This window comes from Oncorhynchus masou, chromosome 3, assembly GCF_036934945.1.
Source record: "Oncorhynchus masou masou isolate Uvic2021 chromosome 3, UVic_Omas_1.1, whole genome shotgun sequence".
NCBI lineage: Eukaryota > Metazoa > Chordata > Actinopteri > Salmoniformes > Salmonidae > Oncorhynchus > Oncorhynchus masou.
The window spans coordinates 35,332,576-35,347,835 of NC_088214.1; the positions used below are offsets into that span (position 1 = coordinate 35,332,576).

At 42.2% G+C, this 15,260-nt stretch overlaps 1 protein-coding gene across 1 annotated transcript; it reads right to left on the reverse strand.

Annotated features, from left to right (window-relative positions):
- Nucleotides 1-5,464: 5,464 nt before the first annotated feature.
- LOC135515306 (cytochrome P450 7A1-like) lies at nt 5,465-9,545 on the reverse strand. Its single transcript, XM_064938997.1, has 6 exons — nt 9,291-9,545; nt 8,189-8,429; nt 7,457-8,061; nt 6,764-6,894; nt 6,459-6,637; nt 5,465-6,355 (listed from the first exon to the last, which is right to left on the reverse strand). The coding sequence occupies exons 1-6, from the start codon at nt 9,371-9,373 to the stop codon at nt 6,056-6,058; spliced, it is 1,539 nt and encodes a 512-aa protein (XP_064795069.1). The 5' UTR covers nt 9,374-9,545; the 3' UTR covers nt 5,465-6,055.
- Nucleotides 9,546-15,260: the final 5,715 nt, after the last annotated feature.

The window sequence follows — 15,260 nt, forward strand, 5'->3', positions numbered from 1 at the left end:
ATGAAATGATTTGTATAACACCTTGAATAGCCTAAAGTTGTGAAGAAAGACTATCTTTAAAGTTATCATTATCTTCTCCTGTTATCCTGTCTTTTGTATGTTTTAACATAGTTCAGTTATACAGTACCATGGTATATGATTGATGGTAGCCCACATTGGCACATTTGGGTCTGAACTGTGGTAAACTCAACTGTTTAATTTTATGGCCTTCACAAACAGCTCCTGCATCAGCTGGAGATAAGGAAAGGTTTGCTCTCTGAAGAGCAAACAAGCAATTCAACAGTAATATTTCAACAGCAAACACTGCAGTAGAATTTAATAACAAGTTAGTTTAAATGAGATTCAAGTCAATCTAATCGTACATGTTCACTTCTGAAGCGTCATTAGCATCAAGGATGTGCTTTTGGGTGTAGGCTATATATAACCAGATCAAATTCCAAAGAAATAAAGCTAGATGGGTTCTTCAGTTAGAACACTACAGCGAGAACATCATCTTGGGATTAAATCAAGCACAGATATAAAACAACAAACAGATAAAATAACATCAAAGTTATTAATTGTGTTGCAGTCATTAAGGCTGCTCAGCCAAGCTGTGCCTGAGGCATGAAATGCTCTTCCAATAACTACCTTCACAGACGGTAGCTCACAAATGCACCCGTTGGCCTGTTGGTGAGACAGCTGTGCTGACAGCAGCAGTTGGGGTTACGATGTGCCAGTGACACTGTGCCTACTGGTTCTCTTATCATGCTGGGGTTGATGTCTAGCCCAGCTGGCACACATACAGTCAGGTTCATAATTATTGGCAGGTCCATAATTATTGGCACTCTTGATGAAGATGAGAAAGAAAATACTGTATACAATAAAGCATTTCAAGACTGAGGTATTATTTTGTTCTCAAAAAAAGGGAAAATTATATTATTTTATACGAATACAATTGCTCAAAGAAATATATTTTATTTAAGAAGTAATAAAAAAGATATATAAAAACGATAGGGGTTAAAATTATTGGCACCCCTCTTTTCAATTTTTTCAAACCCTCCTCTGGCGAGGATAACGACACTGCCTTTTTCTAAAATGTTTAATGAGATTAGAGAACACATTGGGAGGGATCTTAGATAATTTCTCCATACAGAATATTTCCAGATCGTTTATAGACTGCCTTCTTCAATTCAAACCACAGGCTTTCAAGGGGTTTCAAGTCCAGAGACTGAGATGGCCATTGCAAAATGTTGATTTTGTAGTCAAAAATTGCCAACAAGTGACATTAATAAGGGATCAAAACTTTCACCTGGTCAGACTGTCATGGAAAGAGCAGGTGTCCTTCATATTTTGTACACTCGGTTCTTTGTGGATTTTGATTAGTGCTTGGGGTTATAGTCTTCCTGGAAGACAACCAGGTTTTTGGCTAAAATGTCCTGGTACTGGGTAAAGTTCATGATGCCGTTGACCTTAACAAGGGCCCCATAACATCAAAGATCCACCACCATATTTTACCGTAGGTATGACGTACTTTTATGCATATGCTTCTGTCTTCAACTCCAAACCCACCACTGGTGTGCATAGCCAAAGAGCTCTATTTTCATGTTATCTGACCATAGCACATGTTCCAACCCAAGTGCAAATGGTGTTTATCAAACTCCAGGTGGTACTATGGTCAGATAACATGAAAATAGAGCTCTTTGGCCATGCACACCAATTGAAGAGGGCAGTCCATTAAAGCAGACAAAGGACATCACGGTTCTGGTAGGATTCCTCGTGAAGGAATGGTCTAAACACCCTCCCGGAATGTTCTCCAATCTCATCAAACAAGGCTCATCTGTATTCCTCCAGTGGTGTGTATTCATGGATGCTGAGGGAAGCCAGGCTTTCCCCAAAAATGACCAACAAGTCTGTCATGGGAAAGAGCAGGTGTCCTTCATGTTTTGTACACTCAGTGTCAATGCCTAAGGCCGAGTACAACACAACAACACAGTGGCAGAATAAATTAAACCACACCTTTGTTTCATCACAAAACCGGAGAGCAACCTCTGTCTGGTGAAGCCCACAAAGCATATTGCATGTAACAAACAGTTACATGACCTACAGTATGGTCAAGGAAGTGAATGTTTTCGACATTTTCGGACTACTAAACAACTATTGATTTAGAACCACGGAGAGTTACAGCAAGTCGCAAAGAAAACAATAGCTGCCTCTACTATTCCAGCATCATTTCAACTTCAACATACCATACCTTCTCTGCTATGCATGCAATCTGGTTTCAGAGCTGGTCATGGGTGCACCTCAGCCACACTCAAGGTCCTAAACGATATCTTAACCGCCATCGATAAGAAACATTAATGTGCAGCCGTGTTCATTGATCTGGCCAAGGCTTTCGACTCTGTCAATCACCACATCCTCATCGGCAGACTCAAATGATTGCCTCGCCTGGTTAACCAACTACTTCTCTGATAGAGTTCAGTGTGTCAAATCGGAGGGTCTGCTGTCCGGACCTCTGGCAGTCTCTATGGGGGTGCCACAGGGTTCAATTCTTGGACCGACTCTCTTCTGTGTATACATCAATGAGGTCGCTCTTGCTGCTGGTGAGTCTCTGATCCACCTCTACGCAGACGACACCATTCTGTATACTTCTGGCCCTTCTTTGGACACTGTGTTAACAACCCTCCAGGCAAGCTTCAATGCCATTCAACTCTCCTTCCGTGGCCTCCAATTGCTCTTAAATACAAGTAAAACTAAATGCATGCTCTTCAACCGATCGCTACCCGCTCCTACCCGCCTGTCCAACATCACTACTCTGGACGGCTCTGATTTAGAATACGTGGACAACTACAAATACTTAGGTGTCTGGTTAGACTGTAAACTCTCCTTCCAGACCCATATCAAATATCTCCAATCCAAAGTCAAATCTAGAATTGGCTTCCTATTTCGCAACAAAGCATCCTTCACTCATGCTGCCAAACATACCCTTGTAAAACTGACCATCCTACCAATCCTCGACTTTGGCGATGTCATTTACAAAATAGCCTCCAATACCCTACTCAACAAATTGGATGCAGTCTATCACAGTGCAATCCGTTTTGTCACCAAAGCCCCATATACTACCCACCATTGCGACCTGTACGCTCTCGTTGGCTGGCCCTCGCTTCATACTCGTCGCCAAACCCACCTGCTCCATGTCATCTACAAGACCCTGCTAGGTAAAGTCCCCCCTTATCTCAGCTCGCTGGTCACCATAGCATCTCCCACCTGTAGCACACGCTCCAGCAGGTATATCTCTCTAGTCACCCCCAAAACCAATTCTTTCTTTGGCCGCCTCTCCTTCCAGTTCTCTGCTGCCAATGACTGGAACGAACTACAAAAAGCACTGAAACTGGAAACACTTATCTCCCTCACTAGCTTTAAGCACCAACTGTCAGAGCAGCTCACAGATTACTGCACCTGTACATAGCCCACCTATATTTTAGCCCAAACAACTACCTCTTTCCCTACTGTATTTAATTTATTTATTTTGCTCCTTTGCACCCCATTGTTTGTATTTCTACTTTGCACATTCTTCCATTGCAAATCTACCATTCCAGTGTTTTACTTGCTATATTGTATTTACTTTGCCACCATGGCCTTTTTTTGCCTTTACCTCCCTTATCTCACCTCATTTGCTCACATCGTATATAGACTTGTTTATACTGTATTATTGACTGTATGTTTGTTTTGCTCCATGTGTAACTCTGTGTCGTTGTATGTGTCGAACTACTTTGCTTTATCTTGGCCAGGTCGCAATTGTAAATGAGAACTTGTTCTCAACTTGCCTACCTGGTTAAATAAAGGTGAAATAAATAAATAAATAAACATCAAAATAATCACCTATGCTTAGTCTAATACAGTGACAACTAAAAGAAACCAAAAATAATTTAGTCCAATCAATGAATATTATGTCCATGGTTCTGATTTTTGTGTGTGTATGCGTGTGTGTGTGTGTGTGTGTGTGTGTGTGTGTGTGTGTGTGTGTGTGTGTGTGTGTGTGTGTGTGCGTATGCGTGTGTGTGTGTGTGTGTGTGTGTGTGTGTGTGTGTGTGTGTGTGTGTGTGTGTGCGTGTGTATGTGTGTGTGTGTGTGTGTGTGCGTGTGTGCAAGTTGAAAAAACATGTTGACTCCCCATACTTGTATAGAAACGCCAATGCCATCCTCCTCTCTTTAATGTTGATGAAACGGTTTATGACTCTGTCATACCGTCCACAATTTAAAAAAATGATGTCCTAGGCTACGTGGCTAAAGTACTTCCTCAGTAGCCTAACTTCCTTTCATGGGAAATGTTAGCTAGTTGACGTTGGCCTACTACATCTAGCTACATATTGAAGTTCCATCCTCTCAGTCCAGGGGCACAATGTAAGAATTTACAGATGGATCAGAATCGCCTTTATAATCATTGGACAGTACGGAGAATTAAGTAAAGCCACAAGTCTGAATCCCTATCTCCATCCATTGCTAATTTAGGAAAGTGCCAATTTTAGCTAGCTACCTAGCCACCGGAGGACGACAACACAATGAGATGCAACAAGTTGTTTCTGTCAATCACGTATTTCTCTCAATGCGATGTAATAGGAGTGAAGCCAAATCCAAACTCGCTTGACACTTTTGTTGGTGCGCCAGGACCATTCACAGTTGAGCTCACTCAGTTAAGCTCAACACTGATTGGCTATTATTTTAAACTTTTTTTATCAAGGGAGGCCAAATGCTCACTGGCTTCCCTTGTATTAAATACTGTGGGCGGCAACAAAGTCATGCTCTTTTTGACCAGACAACATTAGATAGATGGCCTACACATACAGAGACAGAGGGGCGCTGTTTTACTCATTTGGATACTTTCTCCGGTGAGATACATTCAGCCTCTTGCGATTTGAAGGAAAATTATGAAACACACAGAGACAAAATAAAAATAAAAATTCGATTTTTTTCTTGGTCAGTTTTTTGGGGAAGCCTGTCACTGGATTTCTTGTATTACTTCTTTCTCTGAGCAACTGTATAAAATAATAGAATTTCCCGTTTCTTACATACAATATAGTTAATTTCATACAGTATTTTTTGCTAATCTTTATCAAGGGTGCCAATAATTATGGACCTGACTCTATCTATGCAACGATCAATGTTTTATGATCTAATGATGACTGGACAAGTTCCCACAGGACATTAGGAGCTGACCCATTGTTCTATAGGTCTATTTACTGAATCTTGTCATAGTCTTGATATCTTCTAAATTATTCATTCCAAGGCTAGTCTTCTAATTAAAACCCAAATAGTACTAAGTACAAGCCCTTATGGACCTGAGATGGGACACCAGCACCTGGTGTACCACATTACCTTCCAATGTAGAAGAGAGAGAGAGATACCTTATCTGAGGTTTATTGAATTACCTAATACCATGAGAGTGTGGTCAAACTAATGACTGAATGAACAAATGAATGACACAATACACTGTTATAGAAATATATTGATTTTATAGTATATCAAATTAAACATTGCATGCATTTTAATATTTGTTTTGTACAGTATATTAAAGTAAACATTAATACAGATTACCAAAATGTATTTCATCCTAGCAGAGGGAATCTTTCAATGGAACTACAATGTACATTACTCTACTCAGTCGGTGTAGTTAGAGCCATTCAACATCACAGTAAATAGTGGCATTTACCAACTAACTACTGATAGTGAGGGTCACAAACAGAATTACCTCTGAAATGTTGAATGATTTCACAGTTCAAAGATGGAGGTCGACAATAAGGATATAGTTATGATGATTAACTGGAAGATGCAGTAAATATTACTGATAACACTTATATGGAGTTCTACCAATGTCACTTTCGAAATGGGATGGGCGTTTCGCCAGTGCTACCATTCTGAGGCGATCACAAACCACTCTGTGGCTTTTGTTTTGCGTATCAACTTCAAAAAGACATTAGAACAATACATTGCAGCCTATGTACATCATTGTGGCTTCAATTCTTAAATATACAATATGTACAATTTACATTATTAAGAAAGTAAATGAGTGGAGTCCGTCTTACTGAGTTTTCAGTTTGTATCGAAAGTCAACGTCATAGGTGGGTTGCAGGATCCCCAGACCTGCACGTGATTGGTCGAGAGGAGGCACTTTAACGGCTGAGTCTAGGAGCTCCATGTTGAAGTAGGACAGAACCAGCGCCAGGAACTGCTTGATCTCATGCACGGCGAAGAAGCGCCCAGGGCACTTGGTCACCCCTGAGCCGAAAGGCATGTAGTAATACCTCAGCTTGCGTCCCTCCCTGTAGAACGTTGTCTTCTCCTGGCCGTTGTCAGCAAGATATCTGTCGTATTTGTAGGTCTGTGGATTGACAGAGAGAGGGGAGTTAGAGGAAAGACTGACACTCCTAACCCTAGTTATATGGCCTTTCATCTTTAAAGGGAAGACACTGAGCATCACTCACCAAGGGATCCTCATAAATCTTTGGGTCAAAGTGGAGCATTTGGGGGTAGAGGGCGATGACGTCATCTTTGCGGATGCGGTACGACTCCTGGTTATCAAGGTGAAGCAGGAAGTCCTCTTTGGCCACTCGGATGTTCATTGATGCGCTCGACAGACGCATGGCCTCCTTGATGATGCTGTCTGCAGGGCAAGAAGACATGGTTCTTTATAATACCATATTCACTGGACAGCTTGACTTTGGTGTCAAACATGATTTTGGAAAAATATCTACTAAATCAGTTTTGGTATATTGCAGCTTCCCCTTACCTATTACAGGCATGTTGTCCAGGTCCTCCCGGGAGAGAGTGAGTTGTGGTTTGCTAGGGTCGACACGCTGACCTGAACTCTCCAGAATATTCTTCACCTCCTCATTGGCTGCTTTCATAGCCTCAGGACTCCTGGAGAAGCAAGACAAGATGGGGGGTAAGTCAAGCCATCAAGTTCAGACTATACAGATCATGTATCAAAATATTCCCAACATGCACATTGGACCAGGTTGTTCTCTGCAGCTCTATGACATAAAGGGAATGCTATGTTTCTCCAATGAGTCATTCTTGACACCTCTGTTATCGCAGGAGTTACTGTGAGCTAGCACAAAGTCGCAGTCAGTAGTTGAGAGTGACAATGTACTGTACAGGGCTGTTACAAAATACATTGCTCAGCCCTTATCTCCACCCTAATGAGCACAGCATCTATGTTCAGCTGTTTGAACAAGATAGCTAAGCTGATACACCCCCCCCACACACACACACAATGCAGGAAATGAAAACTTGTATTGTATTTGAGTTTTAAAAAGGGTTGACATTTCAGCCTTGTTTTGCCATAATGAAAAATGTATCAACCCCTATTGAAATGTCCATGAATTGTAATCCACATAATAATTAAAACGTCCTGTTGCTGCAGGACACTTTTCCTGCTGTAGTAAGCTGGCTCAAATTAAGATCCAACATCTGTACATACCTAATCATGTGGAGCAGGCTCCAGAAGGCAGTCGGGAGTGTGTTGGCCTGCGAGGCCCACAGCAGAGCCACGTGGGTGCGGGCCTTGCTCAGGTCATTGAAGGTCGACAGGGTGTCATTCAGCAGCATGCGCAGTGAGATCAGGTCCGATACATTCTCGCGTTTGCTCAAGTTCTCAGCCAGCATGGTCTTAGCCAGGTTCTCCCTTGCAGAGTGGGCACTCTTGAACACATGGATGGGCAACCCAGCCACCAACGCCGGGAAGATCTTGTCGAACTCCTTGAAGTTCTCCAGGGTGTTGAGGACCAAAGCCTTCTGGGCCTCCTGGCGCGCAGCATTCTTGTCGTTACCCAGATCCTTGCCGAAGAGTGTCAGGTAGCTCGACTCGAACATGACCTTGTAGCAAAAGGCAAAAATGCCATCCACGTCCCATCGATCCTTGCTGGGGCTGAGGGTGTCTGACTGCAGCATGACCGACTGCAGGTTCTCCATCATGGTCTCGATGAGCGAAGGGAGGGCTTCACCTTGCAAGGTCTTCATGAAGGTCTGGTGGAGGTTCTCTGTGGTGTAACCGTGTCTGGGGTCCATGCTGTCATGGCCGAAAGCCTGGGTGGAGACAAAGAGAGGTTTCATTTAATACTCTTGAAAGCCTGTATTGACAGATATGGATAGATTAACTCATCATCAGCAAATATTTCGTTGAACAACAATTCATAGTTAGGCATGTCTTTACCTTGACCGAGGTAGAGAAGTGAAACTTCTTCCAGTCCAGATGCCTGCCTTGGCGGATGACGGCGTGGTAGGAGAAGGGGTCACACAGGAAGTGAAAGTACTTGCCAGCGATCTTGCAAGTGAAGATGTGCCCATATTTATTCTGTCGGCTCCGGAGAAACTCCAGGGGGTTGGCTCCAAACTGAACGGCACAGCCGAGGTATGGGATCAAACCATTTTCCACTGGTGGTTCACCTGGTTTTCTTGAAGAGCAACAACAATCATTTAGCATCATAGCTATGATAAAGCAATGTCCAAAGCAAGCCATCGGAAATCCAGGAAACACAGAGGTGATGTTTAGACATGAGATGTTTAAAATACATGAGTTAAGCAACATCCAAAGGACACTTAAAGATGTCCAATGAATCCATACATGTATCTGAACCTAGTTTAAATGTTGTCTTATAAACCCAAAGCAAACAACAACAAGGTGATGTCAGAATCTAGTGATGTGGTCAAATTACAAAACTTTGGAAAGTTGTAAGTCACATCCAGCAGAACAAAACCCAATGCCACTGCAGCAATCTCAGAATAACACTACCACTTATACATAACTATCAGGTTTGTACAACAAAATAAAGTACTGCATGTCACGAAATTACAGCTGGCTTTGTTGGCAAGTACACATCACTAAAGTCTCCATAGAAATGAATAACCTTTTGCAACATGGAACCCATTTATATTTTAAGAGCAATACAGCTGACACAAATAAAACCATATAACATCAAAGACAGAAAACAATAAAAGGGGCAGCTGTAAATATGTTTGTTCAAATCAAATCAAATGTATTGATATAGCCCTTCGTAAATCAGCTGATATCGCAAAGTGCTGTACAGAAACCCAGCCTAAAACCCCAAACAGCAAGCAATGCAGGTGTAGAAGCACGTTGTTGTACAATTTAAAAGGAATACCACACCCAAAGCCTTTACATTATCAGACACATGTTCCATTCCACAATGTTATGCTGTGTTCTTCATTAGATTGTTGACCATCAAACATTGAATACCATTTAACATTTTGCATGTAAAGACATTTTACTATAAAATGCGTGGGTCTCTGCTTACCTCTTACGGATCCCCAGAGCAAGCCACAGACAGCAGCAAAAGCTGATCACCACAACCCAAATCAAAGAGACAGTGATGATCATGGTTGCTTAAGATGCTCGTGGCAAATACCTGTGTGGAGAATAGACCAAAAGGTGCCTGTGCTAGAGAGGGCTAATGGCCAGGTTTAGTGTTAACTCCCTGGCAGAGAGAACTCAGCTAGATGACAGTGGAGGTTCTGGAAACTGTGCTCGTGGAATCCTAAACCCTGATTCAGATTATTTATATGGTGCTCCACACAAGCCATGGGGAGGGACATGAAGCATAGGAGCAGTGGGGATGACTGATTGGCAAGTGCAGCCAAGACACCGCCCTCCTGTTACATGTTTGCCAGTGTTACCTATTACACTAAATGTCTCTAGGAAATCCATGGAGGTGTGTGTGTGAGTTGTACAATGGCCTTGACTGTAGTCCATGGACAACACCACCTGAAGGACAGCAGACTGTAGCTGATAGCACCACTGGGTGGGCAAATAGATTTCAAGGTATTTGATGCTTTTTCTGTGTCCCTCTCGCACTGTGTGTGTGTGTGTGTGCGTGCGTGTGTGTGTGTGCGTGCGTGTGTGCGTGCGTGTGTGTGTGTGTGTGCGCGCTTGTTTTGACCCGTTGAGACCACTAACTAGGTGGAGGAGGCAAAGTATTATTTTTCAGCTACTCTTAGAACATAAATATCAAAACAATTCATATTTTTGCACTCAAGAGGTAATTATCTTGAACAATAACTGTTTCCCCATACCTCATCAATCCTCAGTATAGAACATTTACATGCAGTGCATTATTATTACCCTCAGGTGGTGACTAGTCCATTTCCAGCATTTTATAGAGAACAGCAGCTCTTGTATCTACAGTTTAGGAGATTAGTCAGATATGTGGAACCTAGTATATAATTAGAGAGAAGTGAAATAGTCTCCAATGTCTCAACAGTATGTTAGGTTTGGATGATGTAAGCTTTTTGGAAAGAGCCTCTCTACATAGTTGTTTTGGGCAAGTGACTATGTCCAGCAGTAACTGTGAGTCAGACACACATGCTTGAACAATAGGTACCCTGTCATGTCGGGATCTTTGTGGTTGAACAACACGTGTCATTTCATCAGTAAAGACTATGTAGTGCTGGAGCTGAGTGACACTGCTCTTAAAATAGGGTTTATTTCTCAAGATTAATTCATATTCAAAAGTGTGACAATTTGACCTCAGAGTGTGTGGATTTTCAGGATCTAAGTAACATCTTGAAATTGTAAGAGGATTGTTGCATCTTTCCTCATACATTTTTACAAAGGTGAATTTCCCCTATATTCTCCAAACCACATGATGCTCTGATAAAAATAACTAACTAAGATGTTAATTTATGTTCATCCATGTCTGCCCGACTGCCTACTATGTAGTACTATACTTATTTTCTTCCCATCTCACCAAATGCAGCCACTATGCACACACAGCAGACAACTGACAGTTCAATATGAAATCATGAGATTGATTAAAGAGGAACAGTTGGAATGAACCAGTGAAGATGTGAACAGGATGGGACTTGTCCACCTGATGGAACACTGAAATACCTGTGATGGTGTGTGTGTGTTTGTTTCAACATTAAGTTAGCCGTTCACCAAAGAGATGACATGTATTTCACCTAACCGACAGTTTGAAAAGACTTGCTGACACAGGTTGTGTCCTTATCCCTGGCGTCATGCCAACTGATTTCAAGTTTAAAGTATTGTTCATTGTTTGTATTATGTCCCTTGTGGTCTCAGATGGAAAGGAGTTTTGCTACATTTTGTATTGTAAACGTTACCATGTGAAACTTTTAAAACACTCAAATCAGTTGATTAGATGAATCCTTGAAAAATTCTACAAAATTCTGCACTTGTGTTTACACAAAACCATACCAAACCCCTCTTTCTTTCTTTCTTTCTTTCTTTCTGTAACTAACTCCCTACTTTACATAGCTTCAGATTTACTACAAATGTGAGTCAAACCAAAAGCTCCTTCTGACCAGTGATGTGGTTGGATTGCATCACCACTTTCCTGCCCGCCTGCCCTTTGAGTTTAGACTGTAGTAACCTAAATCCATCCGCCTCCACACAGGTCACTCCTGGATAAAAGGTTACTCCCCTACCATGGTTGTGGCAACCTGTGGCTGATGGCTCTAATATCATTCAGTTAACACTCAGGAAAGCAAACCATTCCTTAATTTGAGCTATCACCTAATGCAGGGATGGGGGTGGGGGCCACAACAAATCTGAACTTGCAGTGGCTCGCAGGTCTGTGTACCCACATATGCGGTCAGAGCCAGCCCTAGCCTTTTGGGAGACCCTAAGCAAAATGTTGTGTATTTTACTATTCTTACTCTCAACAGTAAGTTGAGCCCCCGACTTAGTCTACCATTTTTGAGAATGGCTGTGTTGGTGGTTGTGGATCCTGATAATGCTTGTATTAGGTTGGTGTCACAATTTGTGACAGAATGTTTTTATACACTACTCTGTCAGGCAGCTACAGGGCCTTCAGAATGTATTTACACCCCTTTACTTTTTCCACATTTTGTTGTGTTACAATTTCGGATTAAAATGGATCAACACAAAACACTCAGTGGAAGAAAAATTATATATTTTTTAAAAGATTGAATAAAAAATTAAACATTAACAGTGTATCTGTAATGGTTTTCCTCCTGGGAAGGAGAGGCGGACCAAAATGCAACGTGGTTGAAGTTCATGTTTTTTAATAAGACAACTAAACATAATACAAACCAATAACCGTGGAAAACCCGAAACAGCTGGTGCACCAAACACAAAGACAGGAAACAACCACCCACAAAACCCAACACAATACAGGCACCCTAAATATGGTTCCCAATCAGAGACAATGACTAACACCTGCCTCTGATTGAGAACCATATCAGGCCAAACATAGAAATAGACAAACTTGACACACAACATAGAATGCCCACTCAGATCACACCCTGACCAAACAAAACATAGAAACATACAAAGCAAACTATGGTCAGGGTGTGACAGTATCTTGAATAGATAAGCATTCAATCCCATAAATCGATGCGTTAGAATCACCTTTGGTAGAGTCTCTAAGAGCTTTATTTAACTAGGCAAGTAAGTTAAGAACAAATTATTATTTACAATGATGGCCTACCAAAAGGCAAAAGGCCTCCTGCGGGGATGGGGGCTGGGATAAAAATAAAAATAAAAACTTAGGACAAAACACACATCACGACAAGAGAGACACCGCAACACTACATAAAGAGCGACCTAAGACAACAACATAGCATGGCAGCAACACAAGACAACACAGCATGGTACAGTAGCAACACGACATGACAACAACATTGTAGCAACACAACATGGCAGCAGCACAACATGGTAGCAGCACAAAACATGGTACAAACATTATTGGGCACAGACAACAGCACAAAGGGCAAGAAGGTAGAGACAACAATACATCACGCAAAGCAGCCACAACTGTTAGTAAGAGTGTCCATGATTGAGTCATTGAATGAAGAGATGGAGATAAAACTGTCCAGTTTTAATGTTTTTTTGCAGCTCATTCCAGTCGTTAGCTGCAGCGAACTGAAAAGAGGAGCGACCCAGGGAATTTTCGTGCTTTGGAGACCTTTAACAGAATGTGACTGGCAGAACAGGTGTTGTATGTGGAGGAGGAGGGCTGCAGTAGGTATCTCAGATAAGGGGGATTGAGGCCTAAGAGGGTTTCATAAATAAGCATCAACCAGTGAGTCTTGCGACGGGTATACAGAAATGACCAGTTTACAGAGGAGTATAGAGTGCAGTGATGTGTCATTTAAGGAGCATTGGTGGCAAATCTGACTACAAGCGATTACGATAGAGGAAACCAAGTCTAGATTTAAACTTAGTCTTCAGCTTTGATATGTGCTGAGAGAAGGACAGTGTACCATCTAGCCATATATCCAAGTACTTGTATTAGGTTACTACCTCAAGCTCTAAACCCTCAGAGGTAGTAATTACACTGGTGGAGAGAGGGGCATTCTTCTTACCAAACCACATGACCTTTGTTTTGGAGGTGTTCAGAACAAGGTTAAGGCCAGAGAAAGCTTGTTGGACACTAAGAATGCTTTGTTGTAGAGCGATTAACACAAACTCCAGGGAGGGGCCAGCTGAGTATAAGACTGTATCATTTGCATATAAATGGATGAGAGAGCTTCGTAACTGCCTGAGCTCTGTTGTTGATGTAAGTTGAGAAGAGCGTGGGGCCTGGGATCGAGCCTTGGGGTACTCCACTGGTGACAGGCAGTAGCTGAGATAGCAGCTGTTGTGACTTTATTCACTGCACTCTTTGAGAGAAGTAGTTAGCAAACCAGGCCAAAGACCCCTCAGAGACACCAATACTCCTTATCCGGCCCACAAGAATGGAATGCCGTATCAAAAGCTTTGGCCAAGTAAAAACAAATAGCAGCACAATATTGCTTAGAATCAAGGGCAATGGTGATATAATTTAGGACCTTTAAGGTTGCAGTGACACATCCATAACCTGAGCGGAAACCAGATTGCATACCAGAGAGAATACTATAGACAACCAGAAAGCCAGTCAGTTGATTATTGTTAAGTTCTTCAACACTTTTGATAAACACGGCTAAATTAAAATGGGCCTATAATAGTTAGGATCAGCTTGATCTCCCCCTTTAAATAAAGGACGCATCGTGGCTGCCTTCCATGCAATGTTTAAGGAGCTCCTTTAGCACCTCGGACTTAATGATAGCCTGCAGGGGGAAACTTTGTAGCGGCCAGGGAAAAAAAGAGGGAGGAGCATTGGGGCTAGTCACATTAGGGGTCAGAGAGGAGGAAATGTTGGACGGGCAAGGAGGCATGGCTGAGTCAAATAGGAATCCTGACTTAAAGAGCTCAGCCATGTGCTCCTTGTCATCAACATTAAGGGGCATGGGCAGCTGTGAGGAGGATTTATTCTTGAACCGTTTTCCAGAATTTCTTGGGTTTAGACCCATTGAGAGAAAACTGCTCCTTAAAGTAACAAACTTTGGCCTTCCTGATAGCCTGAGTGCACTTATTTCTCATTAGCCTAAACTAGAGTCAGTAAACCTGAGTATGCGTGTGCCGAGCCTTTCGCCAAATGGAATTCTTGAGGTGGAGTAACTGCCAGATCACGATCGAACCAGGTGCTGAACCTGGTTTAAATTCTCATTTTCCTTATGGGGGCGTGTTAAGGGGCGTGTTTGGGAGCGTTTGTTAACAATACCACTGAAAATATCAAAAAAGAAGATCCAAGCGTCTTCGACAGAGAGGATCAGGCTGATTCTATACCAATTTACAGAGGCCAGGTCATGAAGGAAGGCTTGCTCATTAACATTTTGTTTAGCAAGCGTCTATGACGATTCAGGACAGGTTGTTTCACTGAGCAGCCATTACGTACACAGGCTGTAAAACAGTGATCACTAAGGTCATTACAGAAAACACCAGACTGACACCTTTCAGGATTATTTGTGAGGATAACGTCGAGGAGAGTAGCCATTTCTGGGTGTTTGGAGTTATACCTTGTGGGATTGGTAATAATCTGAGAAAGATTTAGGAAGTCTCATTGCTTTAGGACTTGGTCAGGAGGGTTAAGTATGTCCCAGTTTATGTCACCTAGCAGGACACATTCAGACTTAGTGTAAGGGGCCAGGAGAGAGCTTAGAGCAGGTAAGGTGCAGGCCGGTGCTGATGGTGGATGATAACACCTAGCAACAGTGAAAAAAGAGCTATTGGAAAGTTTAACGCTTAAAACCAGCAAATCAAACTGTTTGGGGACAGACTTGGTGGAGACAACCGAGCACTGAAGGTGTTCCTTGGTAAAGTGCCTCTCCACCACCTTTGGAAGATCTGTCTTGCCGAAAAAGGTTATAACAATCGGTGATCAGCATTTTTGGATGCCGATTATGGCTGATTATATTGCAGTTCA